The sequence below is a fragment of the Lynx rufus genome, unplaced genomic scaffold, assembly GCF_022079265.1.
Source record: "Lynx rufus isolate CCGP_SWC_20201006 ecotype Redwood Valley unplaced genomic scaffold, mLynRuf1.p SCAF_17, whole genome shotgun sequence".
NCBI lineage: Eukaryota > Metazoa > Chordata > Mammalia > Carnivora > Felidae > Lynx > Lynx rufus.
Window position 1 is genome coordinate 41,541,317 of NW_025814831.1, and position 21,545 is coordinate 41,562,861.

General features: G+C 34.5%; 1 protein-coding gene across 1 annotated transcript in view; it reads right to left on the minus strand.

The window, feature by feature from the left end:
* Window positions 1-4,728: 4,728 nt before the first annotated feature.
* Window positions 4,729-21,545, minus strand: part of LRRC9 (leucine rich repeat containing 9) — a 106,496-nt gene continuing 89,679 nt past the window's right edge. Inside the window, exons 29-32 of the mRNA XM_047080142.1 lie at window positions 13,249-13,389; window positions 7,930-8,074; window positions 6,325-6,493; window positions 4,729-4,768 (exon numbers count right to left, since the gene is read on the minus strand). Of these exons, the coding sequence (XP_046936098.1) occupies window positions 4,729-4,768; window positions 6,325-6,493; window positions 7,930-8,074; window positions 13,249-13,389 (495 nt within the window). The remainder of the gene's footprint in view (window positions 4,769-6,324; window positions 6,494-7,929; window positions 8,075-13,248; window positions 13,390-21,545) is intronic.

The window sequence follows — 21,545 nt, forward strand, 5'->3', positions numbered from 1 at the left end:
CTACAGTTTTTAAACCATATGATCTTATTTTTTTTCTATTTAAAATATAGATACTGTTACTTAAAAATAGATGTAACCATAAATGGTTTACAAAAATAGGAAGATGATCACTAACCTTTTTTTCTCTTTGTAATGTTTAAAAATGTAACTCTACTGGTATGAAATATATTTAAACATTTGTAAGTTAATTAACAGAATTTTATTCAGAGCCTATGGGAACACTCTTATTTTAAATGATACAATATAAGGAAACATCTATTCTAATTTTAAACTTAGCATTTCAGAATCACATGTATTTTATATGGAAAATGATGATATTGATGAGTTGGCCTTTGATTTACTTAAGAGACCATATAGTTAAGGTACGGTCTAATACATAAAACATAAGTGATAAATAATGTGGTTTCAGATAATTACCACTTTCAAAGCTACTTCTGAGTTCCTTAGAATATACTATTCTATTTTGAGGTTACAGCATTTCATGTTTTGGCTATAAAATCATTCATTTTATCTTAATTATAAGGAAAAATCATCACCAAAACAAAATTTAAAGATAAAAAATGCACAGAGTTGGTCTGAGAAATGTCTTTTCAGTAGTTTACAAAATATTTTTATTCACAAATTAAAGACAAAGAATAATAAAGAATATTATAATTTATATTCTTATAAGATAAAAACTTCCAGAAATAAAATATTACTAATAAAATAACTGTGTGCTTCTTGCTGACCTAGTTCTAATAAAAGGCAGCTGTGAGCTAAAATTGCAATTTTGATACTTTTTTCTTTAAAAATATTTCAACTGAGGTGCCTGGCTGGATCAGTGGGTAGAATATGTGACTCTTGATCTAGGGGTTGTAAGTTAGAGCCCCACGTTGGGTGTAGAGATTACTTTAAAAAAATCTTTAAAAATATTTTATTAGTGAAGGTAAATGCAGAGAGATGAATAAGAAGAGTAGTTAAGCACTTGGAGGTCATCCAGAAGCTCTAAGTATTATAGTAAAAGGAATAAAAAAAACCCAGCCAGTTTCTTTCTCATAAAAAGAACTGATTTGATCAGATTCATTGAATAACCAACAGAACTTGGCCGTAAGTGCTTGCTTCTACTCTTATAGAACTGTAAATAATTTACTTCTTTTTATGTAGGTAACATTTAATTGAAGCTAAGAGCCCATAGCATGACTAACAAACAGTAAGATCTAATGTTAAAAACATTAAACAGTTTTTATAATGTATGAAGTATTATGAATAAAGAGTGAAATGGCATGTTACTTAAATGCAAGAATTATTTTAAAACTGGCCATGAGTGCCTGCAAACATACACACAGTGCATACTAAATATTCTAGGCAAAAATATGTGCATGACCATAGTTAATTTTGTGTCAACAATCAGAGAAGTCTAGAACAATACAAAAAGAGGTAAATAATAAAGTTCTTATTGGATAATTACTTTATTATGGTCAATCTTCATATACAGAAATCAGAAGATCACTTTGACATCATCTATATTCAGTTCAGCGTTACAGGCTCCTAACCTATAAAGTGCCCTAACTTTAGTTTTCAAGGTTGTTTGTGGAATTGTTTTTTAATTTAAAACAAGTCTGTATTCATGCATATGACTGCATGCAAAATAAATCTGTCAGGACATTTGCTGGGGGCAAAGAACTAATTTTACTGTGGAAATTATGCATTTTCCTTAAGCTAAATATACTGGAAGAGGATGAATAGTTTATAGCTTTTCCATACATTAGGGCTCTACTACTGCTGATTACATATTAGTAATAATTTAATGTCAGTTCACTTGTAGTAATTGAAAAAGTAATGAATTTGGAGTGGAAAAAAACCTAGGATTTGGTATGATATCTACTCTTTTCCTTGAGCCAGTTTCTTTATCTATAAATGGAGACAATAAATGTCTTATCTACTTCATAGAGTGGTATTAGGATAAACTATGTAAAATATGGGCTAGTAGTTTGTAAATTTAAAGCACTATTTGCCTGTTTTGTGGTAATGAGTTGTGAGGTATGTTACAAATAGTTTGTAACTATAACTTAAAATTGCTCAGTTTGTGAATTACTTACTTAAATAATTTAGGGCAGATCTAAAGTCACTCCTAGGAGTGCCTGGGTAGTTCAATCAGCTGGGCATCAACTCAGCTCAGGTCATGATCTTGTGGTCCGTGGGTTCAAGCCCCGCATCAGGCTCTGTGCTGGCAGCTCAGAGCCTGGAGCCTGTATCTGATTCTTTGTCTCCCTCTCTCTCTCTGCCCTTCTCCCACTCCTGCTCTGTCTCTCTCAAAAATAAATAATAAAAAAAAACATTAAAAAAACATTAAAAAAATAAAGTCATTCCTATAAAAACATCTCTTATGTTCAATTACATTCTTTTGTTTTGTTGAACAGGAAAGGGATGCAGTTATAGCTATTCTTTTATGAACTGCACATAACCAACAGTTTAACCTATCTAGGCATTTTCAGGGGATTATGTTGTATATCATGTCAGTGTCATCTGCCATCATGGCAGAAAAAAATTCAGAACTGTGCAAATTACCTTAGTAATGATCTTCCTCATTGCTTTTATATGAAATAATTTATCACGTTTTCCCATTTTTAAAATGTTTTTATTTATTGAGAGAGAGAGAGAGAGAGACAGAGCGCACGCGTGAGTGGGGGGAGGGAGAGGGAGACAGAGAGAGGGAGACACAGAATCTGAAGCAGGCCCCAGGCTCTGAGCTGTCAGCACAGAGCCCAACATGGGGTTGAACCTATGAACTGTGAGATCATGACCTGAGCTGAAGATGGACACTTAACCGACTGAGCCACCCAGGGGCCCCGATCACGTTTTATGTTAAAATGTTCTAAAGGTTGGATCTGTGTCTATTTTCTGTATGTCACCTAATAATGCCTAAATACATGTTAATATTTTTTAATGTTATTATCAAATTATGTATTATAAATTCATTTACTTCTTTCAGGAAATTCAGATGTAATTAAAAATTGATAATAGAAATGATATCTCAAAATTTAACAATGTGTAGTACATAAAAATCAAATGATCATCTCAAGTATATTCCAAATGGATAGGAAAAATGGTTGGAGAAAATATGCTAAATGTTAAGTGGATGCTGAATAATGAGTTATGTTTTCCTGCTTTATACTTTTCTAATTCTTGTAAATTCTTTTTGTCTAGTGAAAGCCAGTTGCACTTATTTTTCCCACCAGATTTATTATTTGAAAAGGCAATTTTCATTATAAAAGTAACATATATTCAGTATTTCATTTATACATTATCATCAAAGAAAAAAAGCTGGCGATGCCAAGTTAGTAACAAAGAATGAAGAGCAGACACTCATCCAAACACTGTAAGGGAAGCAGTTGTTAAAACTAAAGGGCAAGAAAGACATCTTCTGGACATCATAAGAACTGCAGAGTTGTTTTTTAAACAAAGGATCTTATTTTCAGCTAAGAGTAACAGTTGTTTAAAAACCACACATTAAAAAGTATAAAATCAATCTGTATTGGATTTGAAATTTTAAGCATTACATGATTAAATCATAAGCATATATAGCATTTGAAGAAGAAAAGATACAATATTGCTGCAGACACATTGGAATTAGTTTCCAAAATATCTTTAAGCCTATTTCCAGGTAGGTTAAAAAATACAAATATTTTAGTAAAAATTTATTTTCATGTAAGGAACATCTAAAATAGTATGAAAACTACATGCAGTGTTGAACCAATACTTGGAAAATTTTAGTAGAATAATTCATGAATTGTAGAGCCCATTTATATCAAAATATGATTGGCAATTTAGTCATTAATTTAAAGAGCTGTATCTAATAAAACAATCAAATTCAAAACCATATTTGATTTATTTGTGATGTGCCCTAGTACTATGCAGTGTAAAATTTTAGAAAAATTATTTCCAGTGAAATAAATTATTAAGGATCTCAAATTTAAAAGTGTCCACTCAGTTTGAACATATGTTCTTTTTAGCCTCAAACTGCTTGTACACTATGGGTACAATTAACACATTTTATATTTGAAATAGTGCTTTTTTATTCTTAGAGCACGAATGCCTGGTTGCACCTGCAGTTAGCCACTTTCAGGAAGTACTACTGATGCCCATAATTTGCATCTCTAAACAATTCTTAGGACAGATTTGGCTTAAGTGTACTTTTCCCCCAATTTTAGTCCTAAAAAACTAGTTTGTAATTCAATGAGCAAAGCTCAACTTGCTTTAGTAATAGCTGTGTTTGGTAAGAAATGTATACCTTAGTTCTTGTTAACTCCAAACGAACAGATATTCAACAAATAAAATATGCATATTTACTAGAATTACCTTCTCTTAGTATCTTCATATGACAGGCCACAATAAGAGTTTGTAACTAAATGCTTCCAATATCAGCACTAAATATTTGATTCTCTGGACTTTGTTTTACGCTACTTCTATCTTTTCAAATTGTAGGATATAATGGTTCATGATTTTTTTAATATAGAAATTCAAATGAATAATTAAGATAATCATAAAGAAAGTTTAAGAGAGGTGATATTAAAGTAAAATTCAACCAGGGTGACAGAAATTATCATCATATGGAACTGAAGTGCTTCAGTAAAATAAGTAACATGATTATCTTATATATTATATTTCCACCAACACTGTCTGCTAATTTTGGTACAACTACTAAACAGAAATAGGTTTCTTGGTGTATATTCATTTCTCTTTAGGCAGTTACATTCGATTTGATCTTGGAAAGTGGCTGCCAGGAATTCTGTCAGAAATAAGATATTTATAAGTCAAATAATATGACTTATTTTCCTAATGGATCAGCTACTTTAAGGTCATTCGGCAGTAAATAATTTCTGTAATTTATATGAGTTCAATTCCAAAAAGACAGTGCAGTAGAGAAAATGATCCTATTTTTGGACATTTAAAAATCAGGTTATCCTCAAATCAGGAGACTATAGATGCTGGAGAGGATGTGGAGAAACGGGAACCCTTTTGCACTGTTGGTGGGAATGCAAATTGGTGCAGCCGCTCTGGAAAGCAGTGTGGAGGTTCCTCAGAAAATTAAAAATAGACCTACCCTATGACCCAGCAATAGCACTGCTAGGAATCTACCCAAGGGATACAGGAGTACTGATGCATAGGGGCACTTGTACCCCAATGTTCATAGCAGCACTCTCAACAATAGCCAAATTATGGAAAGAGCCTAAATGTCCATCAACTGATGAATGGATAAAGAAATTGTGGTTTATATACACAATGGAATACTACGTGGCAATGAGAAAAAATGAAATATGGCCTTTTGTAGCAACGTGGATGGAACTGGAGAGTGTGATGCTAAGTGAAATAAGCCATACAGAGAAAGACAGATACCATATGGTTTCACTCTTATGTGGATCCTGAGAAACTTAACAGGAACCCATGGGGGAGGGGAAGGAAAAACAAAACAAAAAAAAAAAAAGGACGTTAGAGTGGGAGAGAGCCAAAGCATAAGAGACTGTTAAAAACTGAGAACAAACTGAGGGTTGATGGGGGGTGGGAGGGAGGGGCGGGTGGGTGATGGGTATTGAGGAGGGCACCTTTTGGGATGAGCACTGGGTGTTGTATGGAAACCAATTTGTCAATAAACTTCATATAAAAAAAAAAATCAGGTTATCCTGAGGACTGATAATAGGAAGGAAGTCAGTACATCAGGAGCCAGGCCTACACTAGATCTGCTGTTGAGTAGGTCACTAATAGATGAATTGGAGCTTGGATCCAAAGAAGCTGGGGGACAGGTAATAACTGGAAATCTAGGCAGACAGGTGTTGAACAGAGTGGATTCTTAATGAGAAGTAGCAGGTTCTTAGGCACTGAGCTGGCCTCCAGGGAGAGGGTCCAGACTGGAGGAGAGGCAAGTCGGAACTACAAGAAGAGGTTTGAAGAATCGACAAAATTCTCAGTGTTTCGTGATTTCAGAGTTGAATTTATCTTGTTGTTCAAAATGTAAGTGAATCATGTTGCACATTTAGTGAGAAGTGACTTCAGAGACAATATAATTACAAGTGTTTATTTCAGTGTTCCCTCATGTAAGCATAGGTGAGCACTATTCTACCTTGATAGCCATTTCTAAGTCTTTTTGAATTATGAAGTAAATATACTGGACTTTGGGAAAGGTTTTGTGAATGTGGGAGAAGCCTTATGCTATCTGACAGCTTCTCCCTGCTCTCAGTAAATAAATAATAGTATTCAATAATGTTTTCTATTTTTATACATGACTAGCAAATTTGGGGAGTTTTTTTTTAATGATGAGAAATGATGTTAAAACACAGAATAGTTTACCTTCCCTCATCTGGGTTGCTCTGGTACATTTGTGTAGTTGGAGATGTCATATTCTGATGTGATAAAAGAGACGGAGAGGGATCTATTCCTCTGAGTTGCCGAAAAGCTATTTCTGCATGGATGCTCCGAGGATTATTTGTCAGAGTCTCTGCATTCTTGTTTTTTTTGTCTGAAATTAGGAATTGTGAAAGAATGAGAAGCAGTAAGTAATGAAATGAATTAAGTAATAAAGCTTGGCTGCCCTTGAGCTGAATGTATCCTGTACATATTTCATAACATGAATTTAAAATTTTAAATAAAATTATGGAATTGGAATATATTTCTAGCACTCAATGCTGCTTAAATGTCTGAGTTAGCGAATCTATTTGATTATTTCTAGGTAATTTTTAAAAATATAAATATCTAGAGCTGTGTGCTGTAATAAATGTACAGACAAAGTGACCATAATTTTTCAAAATAAAAATTGGGGCAACATAGTCAGAAGATAGGAGAGAAATTATAAGACTTTTTAAGAAAAACCTCAAATATAGTCACAGACAAATTTTGAAGACAGATCTGAGGATGTTATGGAGATGAATTCAGGATTGAACTAGTGCCAGGAAAAAAAAAAGATATTGATGCCATTCCCGAAGAGGACATTGTACTGTTAAGGAGGCTAAAAATTTGGTATGTCCTATTTTACTAATAGTTATATTTATCAGACAGAAGCATAAAAGTTCTCACCGTGACTAAAATCTTAAAGCCATTTAGTATGTAGAAGTATGAAAAATAAGTTAAAAAATAACATCTTAACAAAGTAAATGATTTGGGGTTTCTTTTAACTGAGTTTCTTCTTGAAATAATCACACAGAACAATATACTATTCTTGGTAGGCTCTTAGATCATTTTATAAATTCATGATGTTCAATTTTATTGCCACCAGTGGTCCCAAGCAAAGTGGAATGTTACAGGGAATGGAAGAGGTGAGCCCTGAGAGGAGTGGCTATCCCCACTTTCACCAACAAGATAGCCAGTGAAGATATGGAATTAGGGAATAGGTTTGATCTAGCCTGAATTAAAATGTGTGTAATAGAAGGATACATTTCCATGCCCTGTCCTTTTAATATACTCCCTCCTTTCGAGCTGTACCTCTTGAAACTTTTCTCTAGTATTAGCTGCATGCTTTACTTGTGGTTTCAAGGATAAAATCCGATCTTCTCTTTGTACCCCAAGAATCTGTTGTCACAGATATTTTTAAACCTCTGATTTCTACTTTTAGCAGGATGTACAAAAGAATTGGTTTTAGCAGTTATATGCTATGAAATATATAAAATGAAACAAAGCCTTTGAAAATACATAATTCAGAAAATAATTGTGCAAGTATCACAAAGTTCACATTACAAGCAAATGTTTAGTTACAAAATATTAGTAGTTGAACAAAACTCCCCAAAACTATAGACTCTAAAGTCAGAATGGCCACATGAAACTTGAACAAACATGCAATTTTAGGAAATGTAAATTTAAAAATGCAATTTTAAGTAGTATTAGAAGTCAAAGCGAGATTTTTGTTTCAAATGAAGTGTTTGTTTGCTTTTACGTTCATTCTGAAACTTTTTGTCAAAATACCTTCAGCTTCAGGAGTTAAAGTGAAGTCAGATCCCAAGTAATGGCTAAATCCACTAGGCAGAATTACATTTGTTATCTTCATGGGAGGAGCTTTCACTTGGCCAAATGACCCACCATCCATTGGACAGTTGGTAACAGGAATGAGCTACATAATAAAATAAAACCAGTTAAGAATGTCTCATTTCCAAAACTCAGATCAATAGATTTAGTCCTTACTGCAAGCCCCACTTGATAATTTAAAAATTTTTAGGTCAGGAGTTATATGCCTAAACTGAGTTGGTATGAGGCAGAAACTGAAACAGTCTTTTGAACCCTTAACCTCTCTCAGAACCTTATGTTCTGTCTTTTCAGATTGTACTGTACTCATCACTAGTATGACGGCATCTCCCTCTCTCCATAGGATCTCAATGAGGTAAGTGTAGAATTAAGAAAATGAGAATTAAACTTTTTCTCCTTTGTAACATTTCTTTTTTTTTCTTTTTCTTCTTTTCTCTTTCTCTTCTCTTCTCTTTCTTTTCTTTTCTTTTCTTTTCTTTTCTTTTCTTTTCTTTTTTCTTCTCTTTTCTTTTTTACTGAGCAGGAATTTCTAGATAGTAAGCATTATATCTTCAACATCTTTATAATCCTCATATTACCTCATCAGGTGCCTTGCAGTTAATTAGTTTTTCAAAAACAAGTAAATAAATGGGGACTAAGAAAAGCATCTTATAACAATCACTTAATGAATGTGCTAACTCTCTAAATGGTGTTTACATTTTAAGTTAGTTGAGGATTAAGAGGCTTTTAAAAGAATTTCAGGAATCAGCAAACAGAGGAGACAAGTATTTTAGGCTGGAGACTCTTGGTTTCCCTAGAAATTTATGCTTGCTCTGTCTTAAGACTGACCTTGTTTATACTTTTAAAAATATGAATTCTGAATATATGAGTCAACTTACTTAGAAATATAAGTGTTTGCCATTAGTGTAAAATGGCCAATTACCCTGTTTTAATAAGTGTCAACAAGAATGCAGCTTTGTAATGAGCACTAAAGTATCAGGCTTTTTACTAAAGATGCTCAGTCCCAAATTCCCTAACTAATTCCTTTTTAGAGTTTCTTCCCATCACGAATCTAGAATGTTGTCAAATTTTCTTTTGAAACCAAAAGGACCAAAATGTTTTGGTTTAAAGGACAACTTTAGAGTTAATTATCTTTACTTGCTCTTAAAAAAGAAAGAACAGCAGTAACTGAAAGAAAAATGAATTAGACTGAAGTGATAAACTTGAAAAAGGATTGTTTTTGTGTCTTCTGAATAGCTAAAAGAAATGATGGCTCAATTTTATCCTAGCCATGAAAATAAACATTGTTATTGAATCTTAAAATAGATTTCTCTGGGCCACTTGGCTGGCTCAGTTGGAAGAGCATGTGACTCTTGATCTTGGGGTCATGAGTTCAGGCCCTACATTGGCTGTAGAGATTAATTAAAAATAAATAAATACGGGTGCCTGGGTGGCTCGGTCGGTTAAGCGTCGACTTTGGCTCAGGTCTCAATCTCACCATTTGTGGGTTCGAGCCCCGTGTCTGACTCTGTGCTGACAGCTCAGAGCCTGGAATCTGCTTTGGATTCTGTCTCCTTCTCTCTCTGCCCCTCCCCCACGTGTGTGTGTGTGTGTGTGTGTGTGTGTGTGTGTGTGTGCTGTCTCTCAAAAATAAACATTATAAAATTTTAAAGATCTAAACGGATTTCTCTAAAATAAAGACTTTGGATATCCCCCTTATTTTATTAACCATGTATAGACAAATCAAAAAATAATTTTTAATAAAATGTTTACATATAGAATAAGTGGAAAAATAATTAAGTTTTTTTATATGGCACTGATTCAAATGGCAAGAATACATGTCTAGATTCACTCAAGGCATATTATCATATCATATATAGTAATGGGAAAAATCTGAGTTCACTATATGAGAAATAGAAAAGAATAACCAAGAAGCAAATCCTTTAGTAAAATACTTATCGACTAAAATTTGAGTTTGTGTATTTTTTCTGCTACATGAAACTAATAAAAAAATATATATGGAAATTAGGATCTTTAAAGTTTCTCTAAGTGATTTCTTTATATGTAATTTGGTGAATTTATATGTAATTTTTCAAATTAGCCAACATTACCTTAAAATACAATTTATAAATTGTAATGTGACAGTTTTTATAGTTCTCTCACCTGGAGCCCTCACATATGTGGTATGGGAGGCAGAATAGTGCCCCCCCCCAAAAAAAAAGATGTCCACATTGAATTTCCAAAACCTGTGAATATATTACCTTACATGACAAAAGGGACTTTGCAGACATAATTACATTGGATTTTGAGGTGAGGAAATGATCTTTGATTATCTAGGTGGTCTCAGTACAATCACAAGAGTCCTTATAAGAAGGAGGGGAGTCAGGAGGGTCAGAGATAGAGAAGATGTACAGATGGAATCAGAAGTGGAAGTGATGCTATTGCTGGAAGAGGACCGTGAGCCAAGGAATGCAGATAACTTCCAGAAGTTTGAAAAGGCAAAGAACAAATTCTCTCCTTGAGCTCCAGAAGAAATATAGGAGTCACTGCCTGTGTTTAGCCCTGTAAGACCAGTTTTTGGACTTCTGACCTCTAGAATTATAAGATAATAAATTTGTGTTGTTTCAAGCCACTAAATTTGAGTAATTTATTACAGCAGCAGTGGGAAACTCAAGTTTCCTTTAGTTTTCCACTTCTGGAAGTAAGAAATGACTTGCTCCAGGAATATAAAATAGAGAGGGGAAAGGAGCCTTAGATCACTGACCTAAATTTTATTTGATTATTTGCTCTCTTTTGAAAGACTAGGACCTGTGACAGTAATTTCAGTAGATCACATTAGATGGTGCTCTTTCTTAGTTAAGTCATACAAATTAGTAGCTAAGATCTGTTTTCACAAAGCATAATTTTTAGAATAATTTTTAAAGATATAACCTACAAATGAACCACTTCCTTTGGCTATTGTAGTTAATACTTATTAACACTGTACAACTTTAAGTCTTGCAGGTCTCTGTGACTACTTTGACCTATAATAGAAGCTCCTTGGTTAACCAAAAAATGTCAAGGTTGATGAAAAAAATCAGGGAATAACTAAGAATTGTATATATAATTCATGTTTATTTTTTAGAGGTATTTAAAAAAATTTTAAGTTAATTTTATTTATTTTGAGAGAGAGAGAGAGCAAGCAGGGGAGGGACAGAGAGAGAGGGAAATAGAATCCCAAACAGCCTCTCCACCATCAGCACAAAGCCCGATGCAGGGTTTGAATTCACAAACCATGAGATCATGACCTGAGCTGAAATCAAGAGTCAGATGCCTAACTGACTAAGCCACCCAGGCACCCCTATTTTTTAGTCATAAAACATAAATGTACATGCGCTCATGAATCTTGTGATGGCTGAGGCCTTTTTTCTGTAAGAGTCCCTTGATTGGTATTTTATCTCATTGTTCTTAGATAAAGCTATCCTTAATGTTTTGCCTACAACTTCCAGTTTTGGTTTCTTTAAAGTAGTAAGAATTTAAAGACATGTGGAGAAAATTTGAACACAAGAATTTTTAAAATAATTTTCCCACATATTGTGTTTGAATTTTTATAATTTTCTCCCATTTTTTACAAGATTTTCCTCCTAACCTATTTGACACTATTTGTGTGTGTGTGTGTGTGTGTGTGTGTGTGTGTGTACGTGTGTGATTGATCTTTATCCAGATTTTCCAAAGTACCCTATTTTGGTTATCATAGAAATATACAAATAGTAATTTAAAATTTGCATTTATAGGGGCACCTGGGTGGCGCAGTCGGTTAAGCGTCCGACTTCAGCCAGGTCACGATCTTGCGGTCTGTGAGTTCGAGCCCCGCGTCAGGCTCTGGGCTGATGGCTCAGAGCCTGGAGCCTGTTTCCGATTCTGTGTCTCCCTCTCTCTCTGCCCCTCCCCCGTTCATGCTCTGTCTCTCTCTGTCCCAAAAATAAATAAACGTTGAAAAAAAAATTAAAAAAATAAAATAGAATAAAATTTGCATTTATAGCATATCTGGCTTTTTAAGATAAAAGAACTGACATATAAGTTTTTGACAAAACAGCCAGCTCTTGATAAATGTGTAAATCTGCTGAAGGCAGAAGTGGGCTGGAGAAGAGCCTTCTAGTATCAAACTTCCAGTGTGCTCTGGGAATCGATTTATTTTACAGAATGGATGGAGAGTGCTGGGTAATCCATTGATTAAGTAAAAGCATCTATGGTAATCTTCTTTTCTTTTCAATATGAGTTTCAAAAGTGTTATTTGTTAACTGACTGATGTCCTTGCTCTCTGGCTTTCACTTACTTTAGAGGTTCACTTACCTTCTTAACTGCCCCACCCTAGTCTAGGTCTTCATAATCTCTAAAAGCCTCTTAACTGGTTTCCCTGCTTCCAGCCTCTTCTTTCTCAAATCTTGCAAAGGCACAGCTCTAATAAGGTTACTTCTTTGTTCAAAAACTATAGCTTTTCTGGGTTAAGTTTAGTCTTTGGAGGATGGTCATGAAGAATCCTGGTGGCCAAGGACAGAATTTCCTAATGGTATGCTTTGTGGCTTCTCTCTCTAAACTCTTTCATGTCATGGTCAGATACCTTTTTAGCGTTCACGGGTAAAAGGCACAATTATTCTGGCCGACAAGAAAGAAGCACACATCTCCCTTGTTAGATGAACTACATAGTCCAGAGTGTTGAGGTCAGAATTCCTTCCTTCCCTTCCTATCTGCTAAACTGAAAGAGTTTGTTAGTTTCTGTTTATAGAAGTGATATGTTATAGTTTCTTACCTTCTAGCATTATCATTATCTCACATATTGAGCAAGAGGTACGCAGATTTTATTTTATTTTATTTTTAATATTTATTTATTTTTGAGAGGGAAAGCAGGGAGGGGCAGAGAGAGAGGGAGACAGAGGATCTGAAGCAGTCTTCTTGCTGTCAGCCCAAAGTCTGACGTGGGCTTAAAGTCACAAACCATGAGATCATGACCTGAGCTGAAATCAAGAGTTGGGCACTTAACCAACTGAGCCATCCAGGCACCCCAAGATTTTAAATAATTTTCTTTATATCAAACTACATTATTAGAAAAAGGAGCTTCCCTGGAATTTGCATGTATGTATATGCTCTATTCACCAGATCAAGATGCTTTTGATAGTAATCACTAAAATAGATACTAAAATAGTCTACCAGAACATCATAGCCCAGATTTACCCAGTAAATTGGCTTTAATTTGTTAATAATGATATATTTTAAAAGGAAAAGTATAAATAATAGAAGTATTACCGAAGTTTTCTTTGCTTGTAGTTCAGAGAATTGAAATTCAGCTTTTGCCCTGTCATCTGAATTCACAGGTATTCCGTCTAACATCTGTAAGTTAGGCAGCCGAAATATGAGCATGTGGCGATGTAGTGTTTTTCTGCAAATCTGAATAAAGTTAAAAATAACAATGTATTTCTTAAAAAAACTTTTATTTCAAAGATTAACCTTTATAGAGAAAGAAATTTAACCTGGGCACCAAAAATGACAGATAATAGCTAATTTGTAGTGTTAGCTGATACAAATATGAGCTCCCTTTTTGAAAGATTTCTCAATTTCTTGTTATACTAAATGAAGATTAGAACTTTTTTGTTAACCAAGACTACCATTTAGACGTGTAGTCTCTTTTTAGAGCATATAATATTGTTCATTAACTACAGGCAATCTCAACTCATGAATAGGATTATGCTATAAAAATTCATTTATGAGTAATTACTTTGAAACTTATATGGTATTTTCCCATAGGCACTGTCCAGTTGAATTCAGTACACATCTGTTGGATCGTATAATCCATCCCTTCATAGTTTGTCAGCCTACTCTGAAAAATATTTGCATGTGTACATAAGAAGGTATGTAGGAAGAGTTAACATAGTAGGCCTGAAACTGTTATCTTTAGAAAGGTCTGCTTGCAAGGATAGCTCTTGACTAGTTTTTGGTACTTGGATTTTGGAAGTGTTCCCACCATTCCTTAACTGATTAAAGGTAGTTCACTGTGCCTAGACTGCTTACCCAAATGATATGATTTATGGTCAACTTGCTTTCCTTCTGGGAGTCTGGAGTTTTGGTATGTGATGGGCATTGGGTACATATGTGACCAACTTCCAACAAAATTCTTGAATGCTAAGTGTAGTGGAATTTCCTGGGTAGAAACATAAACACATGTTGCTGCATTTTTGTTGCTGGGTGAAGAGGATGTACTATGTGACCCTTCTCTCCCTCATGGGAGAGAAAGAGCATAAGGAAGCCTACTTATCAATTCTCCAGACTCCACCTGTGTCTTTTTTCTTCATCACCTGGCTGTGAATCCTCACTATGTCATTTAATAAATTTTAGCCATGAGTACAATGATATGCTAAGTCCCTTGAGTTCTTTTAGCAAATCTCTGAATGTGGGGGTGTTCTTGGGGGACTGACAGCAAAGAGAAAGTATATAGCACATCTTGTGATCATGAAGAAGAGACAAAAAAGAGACAAATTTTCATCAAAGGGGAATGAATAAACAATCTATTTTATTATTATTATTTTTTTTTTGAGAGAGAGAGAGAGAGAGAGAGAGAGAAAGAGTGTGAGTGGGGGAGGAGGAGAAAGGTAAAGGGAGGAGACAGAATCTCAAGCAGGCTCCATGCCCAGTGTGGATCCCGAAGCAGGGCTCGCCCTCAAGACCTGAGCTGAAACAAGAGTTGGACGCTTAACTGACTGAACCACCCAGGCATGCCAACAATCGATTTTTTTCTAATGTAGTGTATATATATATAATAGAGGTTTAAAAAATGAACCACATTATAGGCCAGAAAGAAAGTCTTATAAATACCAAAGAATGTATAGACTGTCTCCTCTGACCAAAACACAGTAACAGAAATAAATGACAAAGAGATAACAAAAAACGCTTCATAGGTTTGAAATTCACACACACACACACACACACACACACACACACACACACCTCAATCATTCATGGAATAAAGAAGAAATCTTTTTTTTTATTTTTTTTTTTTATTTTTATTTTTTTAAATTTTTTTTTCAATGTTTTTATTTATTTTTGGGACAGAGAGAGACAGAGCATGAACGGGGGAGGTGCAGAGAGAGAGGGAGACACAGAATCAGAAACAGGCTCCAGGCTCCGAGCCATCAGCCCCGAGCCTGACGCGGGGCTCGAACTCACGGACCGCGAGATCGTGACCTGGCTGAAGTCAGACGCTTAACCGACTGCGCCACCCAGGCGCCCCAAAAGAAGAAATCTTTTGGAGACTAGAATTTAAGAAATAAAGAACAGGAAAAATACTACATATCAAAACTTTTAATATGCTGCTAAGCAGTGTTTTGAAACCTAAAAATGAACTAGACATCCTACTTAAGAATTTTTTTTAAAGTAAATTCCCTTTTAACAATATTTTTTCTTTTGATCTGTGAGCATGGGATTTTTTTTTTCATTTCATTGTGTCATCTTTAACTTCTTTCATCAGTGTTTTATAGTTTTCAGAGTACAGGTCTTTCATCTCTTTGGTTAGGTTTAGTCCTAGGCATCTTACTGTTTTTGGTGCAATTTTAAATGGGATAGATTCCTTAATTTCTCTTTGTGTTGCTTCAGCATTGGTGTATAGAAATGCAACAGATTTCTGTATATTGATTTTGTACCCTGCAACTTTCCTGAATTCATTTCACAGTTCTAGCAGTTTTTTGGTGGAGTTTTTCAGGTTTTCTATATGGAGTATCATGTCATCAGCAAATAGTGAAAGTTTTACTTCTTCCTTGCTGATCTGGATTCCTCATTTCTTTTTGTTATCTGATTGCTGTGGCTAGGAAATCTAGTACTGTGTTAAATAACAGTGGTGAAAGTGGACATTCCTGTCTTGTTCCTGACCGTAGAGGAAAAGCTCTCAGTATTTCCCCATTGAGGATGATATTGGGTGTGGGTTTTTCATAGATGGCCTTTATTACATTGAGGTATGTTACCTCTAAACCTACTTTGTGTCGGGTTTTTTTATCATGAATGGATGTACTTTGTCAAATACTTTTTCTGTATCTATTGAAATGATCAGATGGTTCTTATCCTTTCTTTTATTAATGTGATGTATTTGCAAGTATTGAACCATCCTTGCAACCCAGGAATGAATCTCACTTGATGGTGAATTATTTTTTTTAATGTATTGTTGGATTTGGTTTGCTAGTACTTTGTTGAGGATATTTGCATCTATGTTTATCTCTGTTTATCAGAGATATTGGAGTGTAGTTCTTTTTTGTGTTTGGCGTCTTTATCTGGTTTTGATATCTGGTCAGGGTAATGCTAACCTCAAAGAATAAATTTAGAAGTTTTCTTTTCTTTTGTATTTTTTGGAATAGTTTGAGAAGAATGGGTACTAACTCTTCATTAAATGTTTGGTAGAATTCACCTGTGAAGCCATCTGATCCTGGACTTTTGTTGAAGTTTTTTGATTACTGAGTCAATGTCTTTGCTGGTTATTGGTCTGTCCAAATTTTCTATTTCTTCCTGTTTCACTTTTGGTAATTAATATGTTTCTAGAAATTTATTCATTTCTTCTAGGTTGTCCAATTTCTTGGCATACAATTTTTCATAATATTGTCTTATAATTATATTTCTGTGGTGTTTGTTGTCATTTTTCCTCTCTCATCTGTGACTTTATTTATTTGGGTCCTTTCTTTTTTCTTTTTGATGAGTCTGACTAGAGGTTTATCAATTTTATTAATTTTTTTCAAAGAACTACCTCCTGGTTTCATCGATATGTTCTATTATTTTTTTAGTTTCTATATCTTTTATTCTGCTCTAAACTTTATTTTTTCCTTCCTTCTGCTGGCTTTGAGCTTCATTTGTTGTTCTTTTTGTAGCTCCTTCAGTTTAAGGTTAAGTTGTTTATTTGAGATTCTTTTTTCTTGCTTCTTAAGGTAGACCTATGTTGCTATCTACTTCCCTCTTAGAACCACTTTTGCTGCACCCCAAAGATTTTGGACTGTTATGTTGTCATTTTCATTTGTTTCCATGTATTTTTTAAAGAAAATTTTTTTTAATGTTTATTTATTTTTGGGACAGAGACAGACAGAGCATGAATGGAGGAGGGGCAGAGAGAGAGGGAGACACAGAATCGGAAGCAGGTTCCAGGCTCTGAGCCATCAGCCCAGAGCCTGACGCGGGGCTCAAACTCACGGACCGTGAGATTGTGACCTGAGCCGAAGTCGGACGCTCAACAGACTGAGCCACCCAGGCGCCCCTCCATGTATTTTTAAATTTATTTTTTTATTTTCTAGTTGACCCACTCATTGTTTAGTAGCATGTTATTTAACTTCTATTTATTTGTGGTCTATCCAGATTTTTTTCTTGTGGTTGACTTCTAGTTTCATAATGTTGTGGTCAGAAAAGGTGCATGGTATAATTTTGATCTTCCTGAATTTGGTGAACCTGTTTTGTGGCCTAATATGTGATCTGTTCTGGAGAATGTTACAGGTGCACTTGAAAAGAATCTGTATTCTGCTGTTTTAAGGTGGAATGTTCTGGATATATCTGTTAAGTTCATCAAGTCCTGTGTGTTATTATTCAAAACCATTGTTTCCTTGTTGATTTTCTGTTTAGATGATCATGTCCATTGATGTAAGTGGGATGTTAAAGTCCCCTACTATTATTGTATTATTATCAGCTAGTCCCTTTATGTTTGTTATTAATTGTTTTATGTAATTGAGTCCTCCCATGTTGGATGCATAAATATTTACAATTGTTATATCTTCTTATTGGATTATCCCCTTTATTATTATATAGTGCCCTTCTTTGTCTCTTGTTAAAATGTCTATAATAACCAAAGCAATATATGTTTTAATGCAAGTCGTATCAAAATACCAACAGCATTTTTTTACAGAGCTAGAACAAACAATCCTAAAATTTGTATGGAACCATAAAAGACATTTAAAAGCCCAAGAAATCTTGAAAAATAAAAGCAAAGCTGGAGGGATCACAATTTTGGACTTCAAGTTATATTACAAAGCTGTATTAATCAAAACAGTATGGTATCAGCATAAAAATAGACACATAGATCAATGGAACATAACAGAAAACCTAGAAATGAACGCACAATAATATGGTTAATTAATCTACAACAAAGCAGGAAAGAATATCCCATGGAAAAAGACAGTCTTTTTAACAAATGGTTTGGGAAAACTTGACAGCTACATGCAAAAGAATGGAACTGGACCACTTTCTTACACCATACACAAAAATAAATTCAAAATGAATTAAAAACTTAAATGTGAGATCTGAAACAATAAGAATCCTAGAAGAGAACACAGGGCAGTAATTTATTTGACATTGGCCATAGCAACTTCTTTTTAGATATGTCTCTTGAGGCAAAGGAAACAAAAGCAAAAATAGACTAATGGGACTACACCAAAATGAAAAGCTTCTGCACAGCAAAGGAAACAACCAATAAAGCTAAAAGAGAACCTACTGAAGGGAGAAGATATTTGCAAATGACATATCCAATAAAGGGTTAGCATCCAAAATATATAGAGAGCGTGTAAAACTCAACACCCCAAAACAAAATAATCTAATTAAAAATGTGCAGAAGACACAAAAGACATTTTTCCAGAGAAGACATATAGATGGCCAACAGGCACATGAAAAGATGCTGAATATCACTCATCATCAGGGACATGCAAATCAAAACCTGTCCTAGTGGCTAAAATCAACAACACAGGAAACAACGGATGTTGGTGAGGATGTGGAGAAAGGGGAACCCTCTTGCACTGTTGCTGGGAATGCAAACTGATGCAGCCCCTCTGGAAAACAGTGTAGAGGTTCCTCAAAAAGTTAAAAATAGAACTACCTGATGATCCAGCAATCACACTACTGGATATTTACCTAAAGAATACAGAAACACTAATTCAAAGGGATATATGCATCCTGATGTTTGCAGCAGCATCATGTACAATAGTCAAATTATGGAAACAGCCATCAATTGACTTATCAATTGATGAATGGATAAAGATGTCACACCACACACACACACACACACACACACACACACACACACACACAGAGGAATATTACTCAGCCATAAAAAAGAATGAAATCTTGCCATTTGAAATGACATGGATGGACCTAGAGAGTATACTGTGAAGTGAAATAAGTCAGGCAGAGAAAGCCAAATACCATATGATTTCACTCATATGTGGAATTTAAGAAAAAAAAATGAGCAAAGGGGTAAAAAGAGAGACAAGTAAAGCAAGAAACAGACTCTTAACTATAGAGAACAATCAGATGGTTACCAGAAGGGAGGTGGGTGGGGGAATGGGTTAAATAGGGGATGGGGATTAAGAAGTGCACTTGTAATGAGCATCAGGTTATGTATTTAAGTGTGGAATCACTACATTGTACAACTGCAACCACTATAACACTGTATGCCAACTAACTGGAAGTAAAATAAAAACTTAAAACAAATAAAAGCTGAACCACAGAATCAGTATTATGCTAAAAATAGTTTTAATAATAATGTTAAAAATGTTTAAAAAAGTAAACTCCAAGAAACTGAAAAATGGAAACAAGGGTAGGGCTTAGTGAAATAAAAAACAAAAATAAACCACTTGATAAATCCAAAACATGGTTCTTTGGAGATACTAATACGATAAACAAAATAAGTCTTAAGCAAGACTTACCAAGAATAAAAGAGAAAAAGTAAAAATCAACAAATTTAGGTATAAAAAAGGTGACAAAACATAAATATAGAGGACATTTTTAAAATTCAGGAGAATATTATATAGTAATACATTTAAAATTTATAAAAAATTACAAGTTTATAGAAGAATATAACTTCTCAATACTGACTTTTGAAGAAATAGAAAACGTTACTAGATTTATAGCCATTAAAGAATTTGAATAAGTAGTTTAAAACCTAACTTCAAAAAATATTGAGCCCAGATTCAAATGAATGAATTTTTCTTTTTTTTTTTTTAATTTTTTTTTTTAACGTTTATTTAGTTTTGGGACAGAGAGAGACAGAGCATGAATGGGGGAGGGGCAGAGAGAGAGGGAGACACAGAATCGGAAACAGGCTCCAGGTTCTGAGCCATCAGCCCAGAGCCCAACGCCGGGCTCAAACTCACTGACCGCGAGACCGTGACCTGAGCTGAAGTCGGACGCTTAACTGACTGAGCCACCCAGGCACCCCCCTTTTTTTTTTAATTTTTTTTTTAACGTTTATTTATTTTTGGGACAGAGAGACAGAGCATGAACGGGGGAGGGGCAGAGAGGAATTTTTCTTATGTATGCTAATTCATAGACTAGCAAGAGAGAGAGGGAGTTCCCAGTTAATTTTATGAGGCAAGAACAACCTTGATGAATTTAAAAGAATAGCGTTAGAAGATAATTATAGGATAACTTTACTTATTTCCATAAATACAGATATACTACATGAAATCTTGGCAAACTGAATCCAGCAAAGCATAAAACATGACCAAATAAATAGTATTCAGCACTGGATTAATGACAGTTTAACACTGGAGTCTATTAATATAATTTACATATTAACAGATTAAAGAGAAAAACAGAATTGCCAATTAGTCAAAATCCAATGACCATTCATGATAAAAACAGGTAGTAAACTGCAATTAGAAAGGAGCTTCCTTGGGGCCCCCGGGTTGCTCAGTTGTTTGAACGTCTGACTATTGGTTTTGACTCAGGTCATCATCTCATGATTCCTGAGTTGGAGCCCCGCGTTGACTCCACGCTAATGGTGGGGAGCCTACTTAGGATTCTCTCTCTCTCCCTCTCTCACTGCCCCTCCCCCACTAGTACGGTCTCTCTCAGGAATAAATAAACTTAAAAAAAGGAGCTTCTTTAAAATGTTGAAGATTATCTACCCATAATGTACAAAAAACTCATATTTAATAGTAACAATTTAGAAGCATTTTTGAAGTCAATAACCTACTATCAATGCTTTCATTCAACACTGTACTAGAGGTCCTAGTCAACACACTAAGTAAAGAAAATTTAAAAAATGTAAGGATTGGAAAGAAATAATAGTCATTATTTGTAGATAATATGATAGTCTACAGAGAAAATCCAACAAAATTTACAATCCATTAGAACTAAAAAGAGAGTTCATTCAACAAGGTTCCTAGATAAAGAATAGCATGCAAAAATCAGAACAATGCAAAAATCAGAATTGCTGTACTTCAGCCACAAATAATTAGAAAAATGTAAAAAGATATTGTTCAAAGTAGCTATTAAAACAACAGAATAAATCAAACCATAGATGATTAAAACTTTTAGGAGAAAACTATAAATTTTATTGAAGAACATAAAATAAATGTAGGGACATTCACGCTTATGAATGGGAAGTCTAAATACTACAAATATTAGGGGAGACTCTTATTATTACTTCTTTCTTGGTGGAAATAGCTCTGTGATGTGGCACTAGTGGGCTCTCTCAACCCCTCACTCTTCCACCAAGAGGAGCAGGGTGACTTAATTGATAAACCTGGGAAGGTTAGACTGGGCATGTTTAGCTCTTGTCTTTCCTGTCTTGGGAAGGAATTTATTGCTAG